A 24971-nucleotide genomic window follows, 5' to 3' on the forward strand; every position below is an offset into this window, starting at 1 on the left:
GAAGCGAGTTTCGTAAGACGTTTCACACCTTTCGTATGCGAAGGATTAAAAATATCGAAATGAGGTTTCGCACAAATGATAGTACGCGAAGGGCAACTTAACTCTGCTCTGCCAACCTGGATATTGAAGCAAGTATGTTTTTCTTTAACTGAAATCCATACCTCTTGAAAACACGAGTACGATGATATAACGCATGGCAAATTTGATGTTTAAAGTTTTCGACAAAGTATCGGAGAAATGTGTTAGGATTGAAGGACTAGACGGCAGGAATCGGGTTCGACGATGTAAAAACCCCAAATAGCGATCTCATGCTAGGCTTAGTTGGATCAACTCTTTACTTGTTCCCCAAAAGTTTTTCATTGCAACAACAGAAAGTACACACGCTTGGAATACTTTACGGTATTTCCTTCTGATACACTAGAAGTTTGCGTTAAGTTCTAGTTTACGACAATTACAGCAGACCTTATTTGTAAGTAGTATGACGTAGGGTTTGATTTTACTAGCGCAGGCCAATTCCCTTGCCACGCATAACAGCGTAACCTGACACGAGAGACAAATTTGGTGGTGCTTACACAGTGATACCCTACTCCGAACGCTTTACCTTTCAATTCTGCCATATTTCTCAAATTATTTTCTTCAAAGTTAGAACATCAATAATATCGAGCATTATTCCAGTGTACTGCTCTTCTCAAGATCGTTTCTTGCCCTTAAAGAAAGTAAATAGTTCCGATTAAATAAATATACATGTTTCAATAACTCAGTTGGTACAAGAGCTGAGAGCTTTAAATACACAGTACGTTTCTTCCTACTTACTACCACCTACGGAAATCTCGTTTCGACATCTTTAACTGTTCAAGAAAAAAAAGCTGATGTTACGGCGTGCCCAACTGGCTGTGTGTCCGTGCGAACCTTGAAGGGAATAAAAAACGCAACACCAGTCACTTAAATGTGATTTTTGGAGTATCCATGTAGATGTAGAACATAGAATAATGAAATTTAGGGAACACACTACACTAGATAATATACACTACTGGCCATTAAAATTGCTACCCCAAGAAGAAATGCAGATGATAAACGGGTTTTCATTGGACAAATATGTTATACTAGAAATGACATGTGATTACATTTTCACGCAATTTGAGTGCATAGATCCTGAGAAATCAGTACTTTGAACAACCACCTCTGGCCGTAATAACGGCCTTGATACGCCTGGGCATTCAGTCAAACAGAGCTTGGATGGCGTGTACAGGTACAGCTGCCCATGCAGCTTCAACACGATACCACAGTTCATCAACAGTTGTGACTGGAGTATTGTGACGAGCCAGTTGCTCGGCCACCATTGACCAGACGTTTTCAATTGGTGAGAGATCTGGAGAATGTGCTGGCCAGGGCAGCAGTCGAACATTTTCTGAGTCCAGAAAGGCCCGCATAGGAGCTGCAACATGCGGGCGTGCATTATCCTGCTGAAATGTAGGGTATCGCAGGAATCGAAAGAAGGGTAGAGCCACGGGTCGTTACACATCTGAAATGTAACGTCCACTGTTCAAGCCGCCGTCAGTGCGAGCAAGAGGTGACCGAGACGTGTAACCAATGGCACCTCATACCATCACGCCGGGTGATACGCCAGTATGGCGTTGACGAATACACGCTTCCAATGTGCATTCACCGCGATATCGCCAAACACGGATGCGACTGTCATGATGCTGTAAACAGAACCTGAATTCATCCGAAAAAATGACATTTTGTCATTCGTGCACCCACGTTCGTCGTTGAGTACACTATCGCAGGCGCTTCTGTCTATGATGCAGCGTCGAGGGTAACCGCAGCCATGGTCTCCGAGCTCATAGTCCATGCTGCTGCAAACGTCGTCGAACTGTTCGTGCAGATAGTTGTTGTCTTGCAAACACCCCCATCTGTTGACTCAGGGATCGAGACGTGGCTGCACGATCCGTTAAAGCCATGCCGATAAGATGCCTGTCGTCTCGACTGCTAGTGATACGAGGCCGTTGGGATCCAGCACGGCGTTCCGTATTACCCTCCTGAACCCACCGCTTCCATATTCTGCTAACAGTCATTGGATCTCGACCAACGCGAGCAGCAAAGTCGCGATACGATAAACCGCAATCGGGATAGGCTACAATCCGACCTTTATCAAAGTCGGAAACGTGATGGTACCCATGTATCCTCCTTACACGAGGCGTCACAACAACGTTTTACCAGGCAACGCCGGTCAACTGCTGTTTGTGTATGAGAAATCGGTTGGAAACTTTCCTGATGTCAGCACGTTGGATGTCACAGCATCTTCTTCGTGTCGGTTAAATTTCGCGTCTGTAGCACGTCATCTTCGTGGTGTAGCAATTTTAATGGCCAGTAGTGTATTTCAAAGATTAATGTTGCAACATCACAGGTTAATGAAAGCGCGAGATAAGCCATTGCAAATGTGATACGTTGCTACGTTAACAACCGATGTAACCACCAGAATGTTGGATGCAAGCAGGCAAACGTGCATGCATGTTGTCGTGCAGTTGCTGGACGTCAGTTCACTTTGTGGGGTGGAGATGCGCGAATGTTGCTCTCGGTCGGTTGAATAGGGACAGTTAATGCTGGTTACGGATAACGCTGGAATTGTCGTCCGATGACGTCCAATACCTACTCTGTTGGAGACAGATCTGGCGATCGAGCATACCAAGGCAACGTGCCGATACTCTGTAGGGTACATTGGGTTACAACAGAGATAAGTGGGCGAGAATTATGCTGTTGGAAATCACTCTCTGGAATGCTGTTCATGAGTGGCAGTGTAACAGGTCAAATCATCACAATGACATATAATTTTGCAGTCAGGGTGCGGGGGATAACAACGAGAGTACTCATGCTGTCATCCTAAATTGCACCCTAGATCATAACTCCAAGTGTACCTCCACTGTGTCTAGGCAGGATGCTTACAGACACTCACCTATCCCCCTTCTAACCAGCACTCGATAATGTGTTGCTTGAGGCTTTCCCGACGGACATGTTGTCTATATGGTTCTCGGGCGAGACGCCGGATGTCATAGTGAAAACTCCACAATATTTCGTCTTTTTATGGAAGACTTAGAGGAGAGAGCACTCCAGTCGTCGGATTTGAAACCTACGTGCTTTTGGCGGTATGTGGACGACACCTTTATTATCTGGCCTCACGGGGCACTGCAACGATGAATGTATTTCTTGAGCATCTTAACTCGCTTCATCCCAACATCAAGTTCACTATGGAGTTGGAGAAAAACGGCGAACTTCCGTTTCTGGATGTGTTGGTACGGAGAAAAGAAGATGGCACATTAGGTCACGCAGTGTATCGTAAACCAACACACACGGATTTATACTTACAGGCCACCAGCTGTCACCATCCTTCGCAACGAAGTGGCGTACTTAGGACTTTGATTCACAGAGCAAGAGCCATATCAGACTCAGCTTATCCAATGAGCTACTCTATTTGTGTAGCACTATCCAACAAAATGGATATTCCGAACGGTAGATTCGCCGTGCCTTACACCCGAAGCGGGTTACCCAACGTGAGGAACTGGAAGAAGGCGAAGAACAAAGGGGAATGGTCATCTTGCCATACATCGGCGGTGTCTCTTCAAAAATAGTAAGGTTATTGAAGAGGCATAAAGTTAAATGTGTCTTTCGTCCGCCGGCAAAACTCAGAGCTCTCTTGGGCTCATCTAAGAACAGCCTTGGCCTATGAAGACCCGGTGTTTACGAGATTCCTTGTAGCTGCGGCATATCGTACATCGGGCAAACTTGTCGCACTGTAGAAGAGAGATGTACTGAACACCGACGCTACACCCGTCTGGAGCAACCAGAGAAGTCTGCAGTGGCCGAGCATTGTCTCAGTACAGGCCATTCTGTGAATTATCAACACACCAAAATTCTCTCGTCGACGAGTTCGTACTGCGACAGTGTTATTAAGGAAGCGGTGGAAATACGTAGCTCGACGAATCTTGTAAACAGAGACACGGCCTTTCAGCTCAGTGCAGCTTGGGATCCAGCAGTGGCCATATTGAAGTCGCATCGAGCAGAGAGGAGTACTATTGGTCATACGACAGATGACGATTCGCCAGCAACATAAATATTCTTCTGACAACGGGGCGATGGTCACGCGCCTACGCGGACGCGCATTTCTGCTTGCGGCTTCCGACAGAGGTCGCTGGGGCGGCCGATGGCAGCGCAGAGCAGCAGTGGCAGCCTCCGGGCGTGCGCCGAAGTCTTTGGTTCTTCATCTTGCTGGTGGCGTTGCTGTCCTTCCAGCTATCGGTTGATATCGACGCTATTGGCCATCGAATTTTGGCGCCTCCGCGCATGCATACTTCCTGCCTAAGACTGGCATAAATAAGGGGCTCTAGTCATGCCTTAGCAGAGTGTTCGTCGCACCTGAAGATGTCGGCCAGTTACGCTGATGTAATATTGTGGAGTTTTCACTCTGACATCCGACGTCTTTTCCGAAAACCATATATACAACCCTCGATAATAATTAGCACCGAAGCAGAACCGGATTTCATCAGAAAATGCAACAAACCTCCACTCCGCCTTCCAATGTGCTCTCGTTTGACACGACTGTAGCCGCTGATTGCGGTGGTTTGGGTGAGTGAAATGCATGCTAAAGAGTGTCTAGCGGGGAGTTGTCTTTGAAGCAACTGATTTTCGTTGTGTCATTGCCGTGCCAACTGTTGATCTAATTGGTGCTGCAGACATAGTACTATGGGGGGCAGCCGTACACCCAACACGAAGGTCCTCCCTCTCAGTAGTACCGTCCGGAGCCTGGTCTTCTTGCGACCATACCTTCCCGTGATCATCGTTGTTATTAAACATGTAAAATGGCTATTTTCCTACCAAGTCTGTTTGGAGTGTCACGAAAGGTACATCCAGCTTCTAGTAGCCCTATTACACGACCTCGTTCAATCTCGGTGTGCTGTTGATAATGACATCTTCGTCATCTTAAAGGCTTCCTTGATTAACATCAAGTCACTATCTCCAATTTGAAAGGTAACTATCGCTCACAACCGCTACAGCACGTGTTTAAAGCAAATATTATTTGCATCCTCGTAGTGGGTACAAAATTTGGATAAACGTCGTCTTTCAGATGTAGATACACATCTGCCAAGTCTCGTTCCTCTTGCATAGCTTCTTCTTGGTCCCGCGATTTTTTTTCCGTCAGTGTATATGCAAATATACGATGGCGTGCAGAACTTAAGGACGGAAGTAACTTTCGCGTGATGTGTCACTGCCAAGTAACATAGCTCTATGAAACTTGGACCATAGATAGAAAGAACTACTACAGCATAATACAGGAGGTAACTGTAGACATGTACAATGAGAAGAATAGACGACACTCTTATTCAAAGCAATAATTTCGCTGAATTCACCCTGATTTGTAATGGTCTTTTGCACAATATAAAAGACTAGAAATCGTTCTTAATTGGATGTATGCATGATATGCAAAGTGCTTCCATGCTGGTCATCCGTTTGCCACGGATTCTTGTAGCAGGAATTTCTATTCTACCACCGCGGTTCACAACTTGTGGGTGGTCGTAGCAGCATGTGGACGTGTCTCCGCAACGCATTCCAAACATGCTCGATGGGACTGAAATAGCGATAACGGGCAACCATATTCTGTGTATCCTCTCGTTGCAACAGCTTTTCCACCTGCTCGGTTAGGTGCTCATTTTCATCCATTAAAATGAAGTCTTGGAGGAACGCACCGCTGAAAAGACACACATGGGGAAGGAGATGAGCTTCATAATAACATTGACTGGTGAACGTATCGTGTTCAAAGATTTGGAGGTCAGTACGCCCATGGAATATTATGACTTCCCACATCGTAGCATCTGGACTACCGATACGATCATGTTGGATAAGATTCCTGGATGCATTACGTGTACCGACCTCTCGTCATATGAGGGTAAGATGAGAGTCACTACTCAGATTGAATATGCTCTCGTACAAGAAGAGCATTCAACACTACTCCTCGTTGATCCAATCCCTCTGCTCTTGGTATCATTACACACGGTGCGCCGATGTATGACTGTCAACGGAGCACATCGCACTGATCGTCATGATAGAGACAGCCCAGCACATCGCCGTGCCACTATGGAGTGTGAGGTTCTATGTCATGCAGTCCTACAAAATGTGGTTGCAATTGCATCCACTGTTTGACGGTGGTACCTTCTTGCCTGTTGTGGTCATTTTCTACTATAGCTGATCGTCGTCGATCACCTCGTCTCCTTCCGGCAGCATTACTGATTGTATTGAACGCTACGCACGCGCATGAAACTATACTATGAACAATACCAAAGACCACTTGTCACAATTCAAGCTCCTTCATTTTCTCGGTGATTCTTCCCCATGTGGAAATATCCAAATGTTGTCTTGGGACCATGTCGTCATGAAGAACACTACCGTAATGCACCATAACTGCTAGCTGAGTGACAGACACTTTCTTTTTCCCGTTCCTTCAATTGCCTAGTATAGCGTGCTACCACCATTTGCCGCTAACCTCACTCAATGTGATGTCAAATTCCCTGTGCACAACTGGGAGGCCCTTGGCACCATTCCTTCGCGCTTTCGTTAGTTTCCCCTTAGTGCGTAGTATGTAATTAGGTAGTGTGTTATGTCACTTTTCTACTTCGTCCTTCCGTATCGTAGACCAGTGTACGTAGAATTGTTCACGTTGTCCTAGATGTAAGGTAATATGAATTCGTATGATATGCTTCTACACACATCAAAAAAAGTTTTGCATTACATCGGTTCATAGAATTCCAGAACCTGAACAGAAAATGGGACTAGACATCAACATAAACATGATTTCTGCCCTTTTTATTGGCCATGAAAACCACGAATTGCATGTTGTACCACAATACAGCGAGACCTTCAGAGGTGGTGGTCCAGATTGCTGCATACACCGGTACCTTTAATACCCAGTAGCACGTCCTCTGCATTGATACATACCTGTATTCGTCGTGGCATCCTATCCACAAGTTCATCAAGGCACTGTTGGTACAGATTGTCCCACTCCTCAACAGCGATTCGGTGTAGATCCCTCAGAGTGGTTGGTGGGTCACGTTGTCCATAAACACCCCCTTTCAATCTATCTCGAGCATGTTCGATAGGGTTAATGTCTCGAGAACATGCTGACCACTCTACTCGAGCGATAGCGTTAACCGGAAGGAATTCATTTACAAGATGTGCACGACGGGGGCGCGAATTGTCGTCCATAAAGAATGCCCCTCCAATATGTTGCCGACATCGTTGCACTATCGATCGGAGGATGGCATTCAGTATCGTACAGACGTTACGCCGCCTTCCAAGACCACCAGCTGCGTACGTCAGCCTCACATAATGCCAGGCCAAAACAGCAGGTACCTCCACCATGCAGCACTCGCTGGACCGTGTATCTAACGCGTTGAGCCTGACCGGGTTGCCTCTAAACACGTCTCCGACGATTGTCTCGTTGAAGAAATACGCGACACTCATCGGTGAAGAGAACACGATGCCAATCCTGAGCGCTCCATTCGGCATGTTGTTGGCCCCATCTGTACCATGCTGCATGGTGAGGTGGTTGCAAAGATGGACCTTACCATGGACGTCAGGAGTAAAGTCGCATAACATGGGCATTTTGCACCCAGTTCGAGTCGTAACACGACGTCCCGTGGCTGCACGAAAAGCATTATTCAACATGGTGGCGTTGCTGTCAGGATTCCTCCGAGTCCACTGCAGTTTGAGGCCCTCGGGCAGCCTGACCGAGGCATGTCATCGACAGTTCCTCTCTCTGTATATCCTCCATGTCCCAACAACATCGGTTTTGTTCACTCCGAGGCACCTGGACACATCCCGTGTTGAGAGCCCTTCCTGGCACAAAATAACAATGCGGATCCGATCGAACCGCAGTATTGACCGTCTAGGCATTGTTGAACCACAGATAACAAGATCCGTGTACCTCCTTCCTGGTGGAATGACTGAAACTGATCGGCTGTCGGACCCCTCCGTCTCAGAGGCGCTGGTAATGCATGGTTAGTGACATCTCTGGACAGTCAAAAGGAATGTGTCTGTGATACAATATCCACAGTCAACGTCTATCTTCAGTTCTGGGAACCGAAGTGATGCAAAACTTTTTCCGCTACGGTCGCAGGTTCGAATTCTGCCTCGGGCATGGATGTGTGTGATGTCCTTAGGTTAGTTAGGTTTAAGTAGTTCTAAGTTCTAGGGGACTAATGACCTCAGAACTTGAGTCCCATACTGCTCAGAGCCATTTGAACCATTTGCAAAACTTTTTTTGATATCTGTATATCATCAAAATATTATTTGTGCAAGTTGTTTCACACTTTGCGGTGTAATGTCTGATTTGTATTCCAGGGCGGCCTTAAGGCGGTCGTGTGGACGGACGTCATCCAGACAATACTCATGTTCGTGGCAGTCATTCTGGTGATCGTCAAGGGCACCTTCGACGTCGGCGGACTGGGCACGGTCTGGCAGCGGAACGCGGACAGCGGCAGAATAGAGCTACCTGAGTAAGCGGGTTCAACATTCACAAAGCTTCCACTTCCGTGGCACCAAAGCTGTCCTTTGTGATCATTTATTTCAATAAACTGGATGTAATTCCAATACGAGGATTAAGGAATTTTCTTGTAGAAATATTACTTAATGGTTGGAGGATAGTTTATCATGTACAACGGCAGTGAAATTTACTTTCTGTTGATGTCCAGAGAACTTTTTGTCATCCCCCGCATATCATTTATAACTAAGATGCCGCTTTGCATAATGACTGCAATGATTTCATACGCCGGGGTGTATGTGGTGTAACTTGACACCTTTTTTTGAGGGAAATCATGTTTCGAAGATTTCATTAGAACTGACATTCAAGGAAATCATAATCTTAAGTGATTAGTTTTGTGGTGTGTAAATTGTCTCACTGCGAACTTCAGTTTACATAATTTTGCTATCCTGACCATTCTTCGGTTTTTTTATCATTTCCTTCGATTATGTCAAAGAATTTCTCAGAGAATGATTTCATTACGTCACAATCAAATTATCTGATGATAAAACAAGAATATAAGGCTCTTTTTTGCAAAGTGCACATGAAATAAAACACATGAAACTAAAAAGTACTTATGGAAAATATATGTTTGCTTGAAAGTGGGAAACTCAGTGTTACCGGGAATTTCATGTTTTGCTTGTCAAGAGTAAATGCACTGATAGTCAGGACGGCTTGAAAAAGGAAAACACCACACGTCCACTGACGTTTCTTTTGAAACACAAGAGAAATATACCTGGATTAACAGGCTGATACTAAACGTCATAAAAATGCAGTTAGAAAAAACGTAAAATTTCTGCTGTTTCAGCATAAAACACCACTCCAACATCAAGCCACATTTCAGTAGTAACAGAAATGAGAAAATTCAGTAGAATTATCTGGTAAATTGTTTCATTTCTTTGTTTTTGGTTTCAAAAATTGAGTTCTTATTTCGTGTACTGAGAAGTTACTAAGTCGCTTAACTGGACATCTTCCTTTAGATTTATTTTCAAACAGGCAACGCAAGCACAAGCACAGAACTCTTCACGCTAATGCGTATGTCTCCATTTTTAATTAATAATGAGTTTATTTTGCAAACTGTCACGTAAAGAATAAGCCCACTGCTAATCAAAATGTAGCAGTGCTAATGTTATCCTACATATGTTGTGTATGGGTAGCATCTTTCACTTGTAACCAAAACATCCAGCGGTCAGGATTCAGACACAACCATTGCTTAAATTCTGAATTTAGTTCATCAGCAGAGACCGCCGAAGACTTTCGGTTTGAGAAATCACCCTCGTCCTGCCAGCGGCCTTGTCAAAGAGGGAGGAGGGCCCTACAGTAGTTAAGGGCAACCCCTAGCACTTGGGGCGGGAAACTGCCATGAAATGACGGAAAATTCAACAATTTTCAATAGCATGAGGGTGCAGAAGGCAATGGAAATCGCTATAGTATAGACATATAATGTGCATCCAAAGGACATATGATCTGTAATCGACATAGTGTCGGGGTGATTGTAATTGAATAGAAATGTTGCGATGGTTCTCCATTGGCAAAAGATTCCATTTTAATCCACAAGTAGTAATTCCGGAGAGGGGGTTGGGGACTTCCAACGGGGAGGTGACCATGAGAAAAATATGGAGCAGACAACGAAGAGATAACATTCTACAAGACGCAGCATGGAAGTCAGCTATTGAGCTGGTGATTTATGAATGAGATTACCGACCAGGCGATTTAGTGTGTTAAGGGGCAGGAAAATCTAATAACGCAATGCAACGCGGCTGTGGTGGAAGGAATAGAGGAAATGGCTACGGGAGAAAGGATGACTGGTTCTGAAGTACTTTTCAGATGGTAGTAGCGAATACTTCGCTCAACAATTACAAGAGTAGGATGAGGTATACTGGGAAAGATTCGGAGACAGAGAAATATTCCAGATGGACTCCATCGTAGACAGAGGTTCCGATATCAGATATTGGATTGTAAGACGTACCCAGGAGCAGTTATAGTCTCAGACCACAATTTAATAATGATGAAGAGTAGAGTGAAGTTTGAGAGAATTGTTTGAAATTTGATAAGGATGTGGATACTGAGATAAGGAATACCAGAGGAGGCAGTTCAGTTGAAAGAGATCGACAGCTCTACAAAAGGCAGACACAGAAGGCCGACAGAGAAACATAGGAATGTAACTGCAAAGAAACCTTGCGTAACAGAAGAAGTACTTCAGTCGATCCACGAACGAAGGGACTACATAAATGTTCAGGCAGAATCAGGAATACAGTAATATAAATCAACACATATACAGTAATGTAAATCCCTTAGGAATGAAATGAGTGGAATGTGTTGGGCAACAAAGACGAAATGGATAGAGGAATGGTGCGATAAATGGAAAAGGAATTGATCGTCGGGAGGAATGACTCAGCATATAAAAAAGTCAAACTGCGAAATTAAAAGGTATGGTGGTATCATTAAAAATGCAATCGGAATCCTACTGTGAAACGCAGAGGAGAAAGAAGACAAGTTGAAAGAGAATACTAAAGGCCTAATTTAAGGTAAGGACTTGTCCGGTGCCCTGATAAAGAAATTGGGGTCGATATGGAAGACATACAGGATTCAGTATCAGGATTTAAAAGAACTATGGAAGAGTTATGATGAAATAAGTAGAACCGATAGATAAACCTCCAATGGAATAACTTGAATCATTGAGGGAGCAGTAACCAAACGACTATACAGGATGGTGTATAGAATCTATGAGACTGCCTATGTACCATCAGAGCTTGCAAAAAAATTTCATCCTCACAATTCGATGATAGCAAGGATAGGTAAGTGCGAGGATTTGTTACATGACAATCAGTTTAGCTTTAGGGAAGCTGAAGGCACCACACAGAGACAGTCGTGACTTTGCGCTTAATAACAGAATCAGACAAAAGAAAAATCAAGACATGTTCATACGACGAAGCTTTAAACAGCTTCAAACCATGCAATATGATGTCCGATATTACGAGAAATGTGGGAGTAATTTATAGGGAAAGAAGAGAAGTATACGGTACGTACAAGAACCAAGAGGAAACAGTGCGACTGGATGATCAAGAACGTAGCGCCAGGATTAAAAAGTCTGTAAGACAGTCTTTTGCTCACACCTAAATATACGAGTACACACGGAAGAAACAATGATGTAAATAAAAAAAATGGTTCAATATTGGGATTAAAATTCAAGGTGAAAGGATATCAACGATAAGATTTGTTGATGAGATTGCTATAATCAGTGAAAGTAAAAAAGAATTACAGAAAGTTATGAGAAGTAGGAGAAATGAGAATGGCGAGAAAATTAACATCTGTGATTTTGATCACGTAATACGTAGATGAAGTTAAGGTACTGTACTACCTCGGCGACAAAATAACCAATGACGGTTGGGGCAAGGAAGTCATAAAAAGCAGAGTAGCAGTGGACGAGAGAAGTCTACCAGTGTAAAACCTTGACCTTAATTTGAGGAAGAAATTTCTTAGAATGTACGTTTGGAGCACAGCATTGTACGGTAGTGAAACATGGTCTGTGGAAAAACCGGAATAGAAGAGAATCGAAGCCTTCGAGACCTGGTACAGAAGAATGTCGAAAATTAGGTGGTATGATCGGAGAGGAAAGGAATATATGGAAAACATTGACAAGAAGAAGGGACAGGATGATAGAACATCTGTTAAGAACCAGGGAATGACTTCTGGGGTACTACAGGGAGCTTTATTCACTGACATGAGTTCAAATGTTACTTTTTTGATACATCTGTCAGTACGAAATTAATGTATTTTGCACAAAGTTTGATATAGCGTTATTACAAACACCTATTGAACGGAAAATTGATTTTTCTTTTGCTAGTTTTTTTTGTGAAAAAATATACCAAATCTTAGGGCTTTTCTCTTTATAAGGGCCTTATTATTGTAGTAAATGAAAATTCCATCCACAGAATGTTTGACTAAGCTGTTGAATAATTGTATGGCAAATTTAAGTAATTCCGTCTTCAGAATGTTTCGCTATGGTATTGACTAATTGAATGCCAAATTTAAGTACTATAATATCAGAGGTTTGTGAGGAATATGTACATAAAGTTGCCAAAATGTAAATTACGGGAAATCTGAATCAATGATTTGACAGTGTTTGTATTAGGCTTTACCTTATCTGCGTGAAGTAGCGCACACTATATTCATTTTCCTCTTCACCTTCAAGTAGTTTTTTCTTTGCTTGCTCTTTAAGGTTCTTGATTTTCAAACTGAATAACAATAATATTGTCAGCTCCATCAATTCTCTTGTCATCGATTTCCTTCAATATCGACAGTGTGAAAGCTCCTGGATCAAATCCTAGACTCTGTAGAGTCCGTAGCCTACCAAGACTAGCACACTTAAAATTAAACAAGCGCCATACGCTGCAACTTCATCAGCAGTTGTTGAAACATATGTTGGTTCGGAGTACGGTTTTCCTATCATAGAGTTGTAACTTTCATTAGGAATTTGAGTTTTTCCAAACTTTCCTAGAAGTTATGAATCTGCTTAACACCGAAATATCCCCCCCCCCACCCCCATCATCCCCAAATGTGACTGCACAAACTGGGAGAAAATACCGCAGGAATAATTAATATGAGGAAATACGTAATAACAAAGGGGCGTGGCCATGTGAAAGCTTTTGTTAGTAGTTATTTTTATCATACTTAAGAGTGGAACAGGAACATAATATTCAGGAACCGAAATTTCAGTAACATTAGTAAATGAAGATCTAATAAAAAATGTTCACCATATTCGCACATTCACGTAAAGCTGTCCACCACCAATTACGAAAAACATTTCAAATAAAATGAAATACTTTTAAGCGTTACAATCATATGTTGCGTGGAAACACCCGTGGTCTAGGGGTCCACCGAGCCTGAAGGTTAACAGCCAAGGTCAAACGTGGTATTCGGAAGGATCTGGGTTCCATTCCCGGTACGAAAGTCGTGACCAAAATCTCGTGAATACTTTGGTCTCTGCAGGCAAATGTCGGGACTGCTAAGTCCGAGATTCCCGCATCAGCTAAAGGCGTTCGGCCAGGGGACTAACTATATTCTGAAATTTAAAAATAATAATTAAAAGAACTGTGCGAAGATCTCGTCGATGGAACTTGAAAGACGGCAAGCAAAACTCGCGCTGGACCATTGACAAAAAAACAGTGAATAAACAGATTGGAGGAAATGTAACGTCTCTGACTAGTAACAAGAATGCCCTCGGTCCCATTCTACGTAGGTTGCGCAGAAACTAAAGCACCGCATTTTTTTCTTCAATAAATCTTTATTGAACATAATGTGAATTACACACACGAAAGGTTGGTGTTTTATCTACACACCCTATTCTTCCACGTAATCTCCATCCAGTTCTGCGGCCTTTCTCTAGCGCGAAACAATGGCATGTATGCCCATTTTGCACACACTGTTGAATATCCAAGAGTGCGGACAAATGCATCCACACTTCCTTTGCTGATTGGCAGTTACAGCGCCAACTGCCGAGGTCTAGTGCGTCTGTCCTCGCGAATGACATCAGCTCGCTGCAACATGTCAGGTGTAACAGCCGTAAATGGTCTCCCCGACTGTTGCGAATCGTGGAGGTCCGCCAAACTGCTTTCTGATGACCTCACCCTCCGTGCCCATCGACTAACTGTACTTCTGTCGATAGCAGATGCTCCATGAATTTTGCACAAGCGTTTGTTATTATTCCCCACAGTTCTTTGCTTGTAACGTGCATTACTTTCTGGGTAACCGTCGTGGAACCCAGCCGCTGCTTCAGTTTTGCACAAAAGTAATTAGCAAGAGTGACCGGAACCTTCCGGGATAAGAAGTCACCCTCGTTCTCCCAACGTCCTTATCAATGAGGGCCGAAGGACAGAGAGAGTTTCTGTGCAAACTTTTGCCTTTGGGGTGAGAAGCTTCCCCTCAAAGACGGAAGAACCAAGGACAAGGATGCAAGGGCAACGGAAACCACTGTAATATAGAACAATGTGTATCCACAAATATGTGGATTGTAATTGAAAAAGTGTTATGAACTCTCCATTTGCAAAAGTTTCCGAATTAGTCCCCCATTCGTATCCTCGTGAGAGGACTGTCAAGGGAGGAGGGGATAAAGAGAAAAGACGGAATAAACATCCAAAGGCTAACATTCTAAGAGTCGGAATGAGAAATATCACGAGCTTGAATGAGGTACGGAAGATAGCATAATTATCTGAAAAGCGAGATGCGTAGGTTCAATCTAGGTATAGTGGGCTTCAGTGAAGTGAAATGGAAACAAAAGAACGATATTGGTTGGATGAATAAAGGGAATATTTACAGCAAAAGAAAACAGTAGGCCGCTAGTAGAATACGTTGTGAATAGGAAGGTAGGGTGGAGAGTGACATAATACGAATAGTTCAGTGATACGGTTGCTCTCAAAAGATTCCTTTTTCCTTTATTGGATACCAGTCCCAGGTGGCAGCAGCTTAGTATGCCGCTCTTCAGCCTACAGAATTTTTAAACATATGAAGATAAGAAATAATAAAAACAGGCGATAAAACGGTGACGTAAAATGTGGAAACTTAAAACATATAGAAAATGGTGGGCGATGATATTAAAATACACAGGAAACAGACAGGAAAAAAGTAGACAGACAATTAAAAAACACGGCGACAGTCTGGATTCTGATCGCAAGAGATATATAAAAGAAAAAATCACACCCTGCGACAGCATGACGTCCGTTCGCAGCACTTCGGAAAAGACGCACAACACTTAACAATCACTAGGAACACTGCACTAAAAGGTCGGCACGAAGATGACACTCCACAGGCAAGGGCAGATGGGAGGTGGGCCCTGGACAGAGGAGGGGGAACAAAAAGGGGGGAGGAGAGGGAAAAACGAAAGGCAGGAGGGGGGGGAACGAAGGGAGAAGATTAAGGAGGGGGGAGCAGTGTAGACATGAGAGAGAATGGAGAAAGGCAGAGGAATGAAAACGCAAAAGGACTTGGGGGAGAGAAGGGAAGCAGAGAAAGGGTAGGTGGGGAAAATACAGGATGGAGGGGGTGATGGGGGAGGCGAAGAGGGAGCTGAGAAAAGGACAAAGGAAATGAGGGAGGGTGAGGATCAGAGTTAATAGGAGGGATAAATGGAGGGAGAGAGGGCATCATCTGGGAGGGGGAATCGATGGAAGCCACCTTGGAAAGGAGATGAAGGGTGTAGAGATGGAGGGTAGGGGGGACACAACAGTGAAGGTGTGGCAGAGGGCGGGGGTTGAAGAGGAGCAGAGCAACCGGGGCATGAGGGGGATGAAAGTGGCGGGAGGTGTAGAGTACGTGGATATGTTCGAGGAATAGGAGCAGATGGCGGAAAGGAATGAGGTCGTAGAGGATCCACGTGAGGGACAGGAGGCACATACGGAAGGCAAGATGAAGTGCATCGTGCTTGAGGATCTGGAGGGACTTATAGAAATTGGCAGGGAGGGGGGGGGTGGATATCTAGGTGGGACTGGCATAACGGAGGATGGGACAGATTACAGATTTGTAGGTGTGGAGGATAGTAGAGGGGTGCAGCCCCCATGTCCAGTCAGAGAGGAATTTGAGGAGTCGGAGGCTGTTGTGGGCTTTGGATTGGATGGAGCAGAGATGAGGGATCCAAGTGAAGTGATGGTCAATGGTGAGGCCAAGGTAGGTGAGGGTGGGGGAGAGGCGGACAGGATGGGTGCAGATGGTAAGTGAGAAATCCAGGATTCAGAAGGAGCGAGTGGTACAACCTATGATGATTGCCTGGGTCTTGGAAGGATGGATTTTCAGGAGCCACTGGATACACCAAGCGGCAAAAAGGTTAAGGTGATTCTGGAGAAGGCGTTGGGACTGTTGGAGGGTAGGAGCAAGGGTAAGGAATGCGGTGTTATCAGTGTTCTGCAGGAGGTGTACCGGAGGGGGCATTGGGTCATATCTGCCATGTGCCGGAGGTAGAGGAGAGGGGAGAGGACAGAGACCTGGGGCACACCTGCAAAGTGGTAGAAGGTGTAGGAATCGGCATTACGGATGGTAATGTAGGAGGGTTGGCGGGAGAGGAAGGAGGCCATAAGATGGATGTAGTTGACAGGAAGGGTGTAGTTTTGTAGTTTAAATAGGAGTCCCTGATGCCAGACACAGTTGTAGGACTTTTCGAGGACGAGGGAGACAAAAATGGTGGAGCAACAGGAGGTAAGCTGGAGGAGATGAGTGAGGCATAGCAGTTGGTCAACAGCAGAGAAGGAAGGCATTGGGGAGGAGGTGGTTTCGGTGGAGGTGGTGATAGTTGCGCTGGGTAATGATGGAGACCAAGAGCTTGCTGAACACTGAGGTGAGACATATAGGATGATAGGAAGAGGCATCAGATGGATGCTTGTTGGTTTTGGAGAACATCAGAATATGGGAGGTTTTCCACAGGTCAGGGTACAAACTGATGGCAAGGATGACGTTGTAGAGGGTGGCAAGGACTTCAAGCAAGGAGGGTGGACAGTGTTTGAGGTGGTGGTATGTATCATGCCCGTGGCCAGAAGCAGTGTTGCGTTTAGTGCGAACTGTGAGGCTGATGTCCTGTGTAGTGATGGGAGTGTTAAGTTCAGATGCTGGTGTGTGGCCCAAGTACTGGAAGCTAGGAGCAAGGGGAGGGACAGAGGTATTCGTATGGTCAATGATGTCAAGGAAGAGGGAATAATCAAATTGGGGATCATCTGGGATGGAAAAAACATTGGATAGGCGGGAGTCAAAGTGGTTGGCCTTACTGAGGTAGTCAGGAAATGGATGGTCATCAAGGAGGAGAGGGTACTGGGGCGTGGGGCGGTTCCCAGTAAGGCGATTGAAAGGTGACCAATAATTGGAAGAGTTTATTGGGAGCGTCGTGTTGAGTTGTACACATGTCTGGCGCCATGCGCGGCGTTTCTTCACAGTAAGCAGGTTCCTGATGTGTCACTGTAATTGCCAGTGGCGGGTAAGTGTGTCCAAGTCATGAGTGCGGAGAAAAGTGCGGTAGAGGCTGCATGATTCTTGAAGGAGAAGAACGGCTTGTGGAGTCAGGGATGGATGGTGAGGGTGGGTGGCTTTGGTGGAGATATGGCTGGCGACGGCGACGGCGTCAGACAAGTTCTGGTGCAGGAAGTCAGCAGTGTTGGAGATGTCATCAGGAGGTTGGAGGGTAAGATCGTGGCCTTCAACCTGGGAGTGAATGGAGTCACAGTAGGCATCCCAGCTGGCACAGGAGTAAACATAGACAAGTTTAGGAGGGATGTCAGGACGAGGAGTGGGGTGGGGATGGCGACCATTAGAGATATGGAGGAGAATAGGAGCATAGTCACTGCCAATGAGTTCAACGACATCTGCGGTGATGCGCCCAAGTAGGTTGGAAGAGGCAAGAATCACATCGGGTTTGGTGTTGAATATGGGTCGGATGTGTTGGGGGAGGGGAGCTAGGTCTCCCTGAAGAGTGGTGATAAACTGATGCCACCGCTGGAGATTGGCAGGAGCATGGCTGTGGGTATTAAGGTTGGTGGCAATCATGTAGGTGGTGAAGGTGCGGTCAATGTGGGCCTGGAAATCGTATGGGGTGGGGCTGCAAGGGCGGACATAAATGGTGGCACAGGTGAATGTAAGGGTGGGGAAGAAGAGGCTGAGGGTGAGATGCTTGGCAGGATTGTTAGGGAGAGGTTGGGGCCGAACAGGGAGGTGCTTGAGATGGCTTATAGCAACTCTGCCACACACCAGAGGGTACGGGTTATCGGTGCGGTGAAGGGTGTAAGGAGCTGTGGGGATGGAGATACAAGGAAGGTTTCATGTAGGATGAAGGCATCCACGCAGTGCTGATGCAGAGTGTGGAGGAAGAGGAGTTTGTCGGTTGGCAGGGAGCGAACATTGTAGTACATGGGAGGGGAGAGTTAGACGAGGGTGGTGAGGGGGGTGAAGGTGAAGTGGGTCTGGTTGCGAGAGTAGGTGGCATAGGTGGTAAGATGGAAGATGGAATGGGCAGTGAGGGCCATTTGGGAAAGGGTATGGTAGTGCTGGAAGGGGTGGATTTTTGGAGCTCAATTCGAGGAGTTGGTAGGATGGGTACGTTACAGGTGTTGCAGGAGGGGGGAGGGGGGCTCAAAAGATTCGACATCAAACCAGTGTCAACATCAGTGGTTCAGGATTACGTGCCAATGTCGCAAGCAGAAGATGTAGGAAGAGAACCAACTGTTTGAGATATGGTGCTGCAGAAGAGTGATGAAACTTAGGACGACTAGTAAGATAACGAATGGGAAGCTTCTCTCGCACACTCGGTGAAGAAAGAATGATTTGGTGAACTATGAGAGGAAGAAGAAGCAGGATGAGAGGACATATGTTAAGGCATCCGTGAATAACTGCCGTGGCACAAGAGGGAGCTGCAGTGGGTAGAAAAATTAGGGGAGAGTAATACAGCCAACAAATAATTGTGGCGTACGTTGCGTACAAGTGCTATTCAGATGAACATGTAGGTAGAGGAAAGGAATTCGTGGCGGTCTTCATCCAATCGTCCACGAATAACACAAAATAAAATAAAATAAAAAATAAAAAAATGGCCTGTTGCTAGTAGCTCTCGCTCTCTGAAGGTTCTGTAGGAACTTATTTATGTATACAGACAGTTCATCCAGCCCCGGATTCAAGAATCTCGACGAATTTTGCTTGTTATCGACACTGATACTGGCAAGATATCAGTTAATCGAATTCCAAGCCTTTTGAGAACTTTTTGATGTAAGTTTGGACGCGGATAACAAATGACAAATGAAATACTTTCTTGTATGATATACTTACAAATAAATTTATCTTCAATTTTTTTCCTTGACATGCTCTGTGAAACTTGGTAAATTTCAAGATTCCAGGAGAACCGGAACAACCCTTCAGATTTCAATAAGTGAGTTTGCGAGTATCAAAATGTGCGACATAAATGGCCGTCTGTTCAAACTGCATTGATTTAGAAGCTGAATTTCCTTACACCTCCATCGGCCTGTGGATGTGACTTTGTTACTAAGTTTCAACTTGATACGTTTACACGCTGCTGAGAAAAATGGTTTTCAACAGTCAGGCAGATACACAGACACACAAACAGACGGACGACAAAGTGATTTTATCAGCGTAGCATTTTCAGCGATTAAAGTACGGAACCGTAAAAACAAACGTAAAATTCTAAAACTAAAATGAAAGGGGACCTCATTCATTGATGCTATGGTCCCCACGCAACTTTAAACCGGCGATGGTGTACGTGCGTGACTGTCAATAGTATATAACAGTATCATGTTTTTTTTTCCTTTATTGAATTTCGATTCACCCCGAAGGGGGTGGGCTGGCAGCAGAATATAAGAAGCAATAAAAGCAGGCGATAAAACGATGACTTAAATTGTAAAACGGCGGAAAATTGTGGAAAGCTTAAACATAAAGCAAAGGGTTGGCAAAGCTAATAAAATACACAGGAAGCAGACTGGTAACATAGTAGACAGACAATTAATAAACATGGCGACAGTCTGGTTTCTGTTCGCAAGAGATATAAAAATCACACCCAGCGACAGTGTGATGTCCGTTTGCAACACTTCGGAAAAGACACACAACACTGAACACTCACTGTAAACACTGCAATAAAATGTCGGCACAAAGATGACACACCATAGCCAAGGGCAGATGGGGGGGGGGTCGCTTGGACAGATCGGGGGGGGGGGGGAGGAACAAGGAGGAAGGAGAGGAAAAACGAAAGGGGGGAACCAAAGGAGGGAGAGGACTCATAAGGGGGGGGAGGGGCAGGGCAGATGCGAGAGGGAATGGGAAAAGGCAGAAGAGGGAAATGCAAATGGACTCGGGGGAGAGAAGGGGGCCAGAGAGAGGGTTGTGAGAGGGAGCCCAGGAAAAGGACGGAGGAAAGGAGGGGGGTTGAGGATCATAGTTGATAGGAGGGATCAATGGAGGGAGAGAGGGCATCATCCGGAAGGGGGAGTTGATAGAAGCCACCTTGGGAAAGGAGATGAAGTATCATGATGACATAACAGTCTTTATGATGTTGGATACATAGGTATATGCTGCCTCGAACAGTAATCAAAGCTTTCCCTGTTATTTTATTTAGTATGATCTGATCACACAGCCAACAGAACTTCACAGGTCAAAAGTGTATTACTAATGTGACTGCCTGGACGTGTAAAAATGTGGTTCCTGCCGTGTGTTGCAGCCTCGGTTTCGACCTGACGGCCCGCCACAGCTGGTTCGGCTTCCTCGTGGGCGGCTTCTTCGGCTGGTTGCCGCTCGGCGTCTCCCAGATGGCGCTGCAGAGGTTCGCCTCCATCGAGAGCCTGCCCAAGGCGCGCCTGTGAGTACATGCTCCAGGCACACCAACCTCAGGATGTCAAACTGAAATACTACAGACGGTTTGCAACACTTAGAGCGTTTGTGTTCTGACAGACTGGCAGCGGAATTCTGTAGATTAATTTTATTCTTAACTAGCTGTACTCGGCCAAGCGTTGCTGTTAATTGGCCTGCTTAAATGGAAAAGGAATAGAACAGAAAGTACACGTTGCTAATATGTATGAGACTTGGATATACCTATTTAGCTCTTCTCTCTCTGCCGGCCGTGGTGGCCGAGCGGTTCTAGGCGCTTCAGTACGGAACCGCGCCACTGCTACGTTCGCAGGTTCGAATCCTGCCTCGGGCATGGACGTGTGTGATGTCCTTAGGTTAGTTAGGTTTAAGTAGTTCTAAGTTCTAGGGGACTAATGACCTCAGATGTTGAGTCCCATAGTGCTCAGAGCCATTTGAACCATTTGATCTTCTCTCTCTCTCTCTCTCCCGTCGGCCTTTGTGACCGAGTGGTTCTAGGCGCTTCAGTCCGGAACCGCGCTGCTGCTACGGTCGCAGGTTCGAATCCTGCCTCGGGCATGGATGTGTGTGATTTCCTTAGGTTAGTTAGGTTTCAGTAATTCTAAGTCTAGGGGACTGATGACCTCAGATATTAAGTCCCATAGTGCTTAGAGGCATTTTTTTCCTGTCACCCCCTTTTACTGTCCATTTACTCCTCCTTCTTCCTCTCTCTCCCCACCATTCCCTATTCCTTTCTTTATCCCCCACACCACCATCTCCCTCTCTCTCTCTCTCTCTCTCTCTCTCTCTCTCTCTGTCTATCTCTCATCTCCGGCACCTCCCTCTCCCCTTTTATCATTCCGTCACCTCCTCCATCCTCTCTACTTTCTCCTACAAACCCCCGTCCCTCTATTCATCTCCTATTTCCCATTTTCTATGTCCATTTCCTCCCACGCCTTCTCTCACCCACCCGCCCCACCGTCTGTGACCATGAGCCTTGTTTATTGTCACTGCAAATTCAGATTCCGTAGTAGTATTCTATATATAAAACAGTAACCCATAAATACAGCTTCCCTGTTTGCTAACAGCGTTTCACTACTGTAAATTAACGGCCAAGAACTTTCGAAGATTAACGATTTTGAACAAACCAAAATTTACATTTTATAACGTTTCACCCTCTGTAACATACGTATCACGCACATCGCTCCAGTAGTTATATAAAAACACATGAGTATTTGAATACAACGTTTGTCAAAATTTCAAAGAAATCCGTCAAGAATTTCCGCAGCTATGATATTTTGAAGGAACGAACCTCTAAGCTTGCACTTATATGGAAAGAGTAAATGTTCCTAATCTCAGCTCTCCGAAATTTTTTTCCGAATTCTTTGACATTTTGACAGAACGTTGCTTTGGGATTAGCGTGTGTTTTTTTATATACCTACTTTTTAAATACATGTAATATATATATATATTTAAAAAAAAATAATAATAGGGTAACGCTGTCAAAAAAACTCATATCTTAAAGTAACAGCAGACACACGATTCTGAACAAACGAAAATTTACATTTTTATTTATGTGAATAGATGCTCCTGGATTGTTGTTTCCATAGGAACGTTGCAGGACATCGGCTACCATTCACCTTTGAAGGCGGTTTCAGTACTATTCCGATCGTCAGTCGATTAAGTACAGCTTCAGCTTCACACATTCGATGCTGGGGTTCAGTATGTATCGCGTTTCCAGGTTGTAGTTGCGTATTTTAACCCAAAGCAGTCATTATGCGATACTGGATTTATTTTCTTAGACAGTTAATCTGCAAGTGAGAAAGCTCTACCTTCAGATCTTTTGTGTGTCCTCGAGATGAGAGTGATTCCTTAACATTATTTTCTCTATTCTTGATTGTTGAGCCTGGTTTATTTTAAGCCAACACCTTTGAAGTTGTAACGGTGGTCAGCAAGGTGGGCCACGTAATGGCAACCTAGGGTCTAAAGAGTTTCCTTCGAACTCGCTGGTTAGATGGACATAGCGGTTTACGACAGCATTGCCTAACCCGACTGTTTGGCGTTTTCTTGCTGGGACTGAATTTTTAAATGGGTCGCAGCAGGCTCAGTCACATTCACTATACGTGAAACGTATTAGAATTTGCGAATATGGACAACCATCAGCTGTATAAAGGAAAACGAACGAAAATTTGTGCCAGACCGGGAATCGAACTCGGATTTCCCGCTTATCACGAGCGATAGCGTTACCATTACACTATCCGAGAACGACTAACGGACATTCCTATGCATGTGTGACCGAAGGAAATTTCATTGTCCTTCTGAACAATGCAGGCACTACAGAATTGTATTTATCTTCCAAAATCAGCATATACGAGTGCAGATTGCAGACATAGGCTGACGGCATATGAAAGTTTGGATCTGACTGTGAGTCATGATTGGATAGCCTAACGGTAAGGCGCCCACCCAAATTGTAGAAACATGGTTGACGAGATGTGGGAGTTTGGATGTGTTCGTGAGTCGGGCTCAGATAGTCCATTGGTGAGGCGACAGTCCGCGATAAGTGGGAAATCTGCGTTCGATTCCTGGTCTGGTACATATCTTCATTGTTACCTTTTCATTATACAGCTAATGGTTGTCCGTATTCGCAACTGCGAATACATTTCATGTGTTTCATAACGGCTGTAGTCGCTGCTGCAGTGTCTGTTCCTCCACATGCATGCATATCTGAAGAAACTCTGCATTGAACTTAATAACATAGACACAGGAATATCGCATTTATACGCTGAAACAAGGCAAGCGACTTTCAATTAAAATGTATCCCCTTAACGGGATTATACACTACTGGCCATTAAAATTGCTACACCAACAAGAAATGCAGATGATAAACTGGTATTCATTGGACAAATATATTATAGTAGAACTGACATGTGATTACATTTTCACGCAGTTTGGGTGCATAGATCCTGAGAAATCAGTACCCAGAACTACCACCCCTGGCCGTAATAAGCCGGCCGAAGTGGCCGTGCGGTTACAGGCGCTGCAGTCTGGAACCGCGATACCGCTACGGTCGCAGGTTCGAATCCTGCCTCGGGCATGGATGTTTGTGATGTCCTTAGGTTAGTTAGGTTTAACTAGTTCTACGTTCTAGGGGAATAATGACCTCAGCAGTTGAGTCACATAGTGCTCAGAGCCATTTGAACCTGGCCGTAATAACGGCCTTGATGCGCCTGGGCATTCAGTCAAACAGAGCTTGGTTGGCGTGTACAGGTGCAGCTGCCCATGGAGCTTCAACACGGTACCACAGTTCATCAAGAGTAGTGACTAGCGTATTCTTTCTGACGAACCAGTTGCTCGGCTACCATTGACCAGACGTTTACAACTGGTGAGATATCTGGAGAATGTGCTGGCCAGGGCAGCAGTCGAACATTTTCTGTATCCAGAAAGGCCCGTACGGGACCTGGAACATGCAGTCGTGCATTATCCTGTAAATCTAGGGTTTCGCAGGGATCGAATGAAGGGTAGAGCCACGGGTCGTAACACATCTGAAATGTAACGTCCACTGTTCAAAGTGCCGTCAATGCGAACAAGAGGTGACCGAGACGTGTAACCATTGGCACCCCATACCATCACGCCGGGTGATACGCCAGTATGGCGATGACGAATACACACTTCCAATGTGCGTGCACCGCGATGTCGCCAAACTCTGAAGCGACCATCATGATGCTGTAAACAGAACCTGGATTCATCCGAAAAAATGTCGTTTTGCCATTCGTGCACCCAGGTTCGTCGTTGAGTACACCATCGCAGGCGCTCCTTTCTTTGATGCAGCGTCAATGGTAACCGCAGCCATGGTCTCCGAGCTGATAGTCCATGCTGCTGCAAACGTCGTCGAACTGTTCCGCAGTTGGTTGTTGTATTGCAAACGTCCCCATCTGTTGACTCAGGAATCGAGACGTGTGTGCACGATCCGTTACAGCCATGCGGATAAGATGCCTGACATCGCGACTGCTAGTGATACGAGGCCGTTGGGATCCGGCACGGCGTTCCGTGTTACCCTCCTGAACCCACCGATTCAATGTTATGCTAACCG

General features: G+C 45.1%; 1 protein-coding gene across 2 annotated transcripts in view; it reads left to right on the forward strand.

Annotated features, from left to right (window-relative positions):
- The window catches only part of LOC126203819 (sodium-coupled monocarboxylate transporter 1-like), a 472971-nt gene that overhangs the window by 84944 nt on the left and 363056 nt on the right, over positions 1–24971 (forward strand). For both annotated transcript variants that reach the window (XM_049938186.1, XM_049938187.1), the window contains exons 7-8: positions 8389–8543; positions 20757–20894. In XM_049938186.1, coding sequence (XP_049794143.1) covers positions 8389–8543; positions 20757–20894 — 293 coding nt within the window. The remainder of the gene's footprint in view (positions 1–8388; positions 8544–20756; positions 20895–24971) is intronic.

This window comes from Schistocerca nitens, chromosome 9, assembly GCF_023898315.1.
Source record: "Schistocerca nitens isolate TAMUIC-IGC-003100 chromosome 9, iqSchNite1.1, whole genome shotgun sequence".
NCBI lineage: Eukaryota > Metazoa > Arthropoda > Insecta > Orthoptera > Acrididae > Schistocerca > Schistocerca nitens.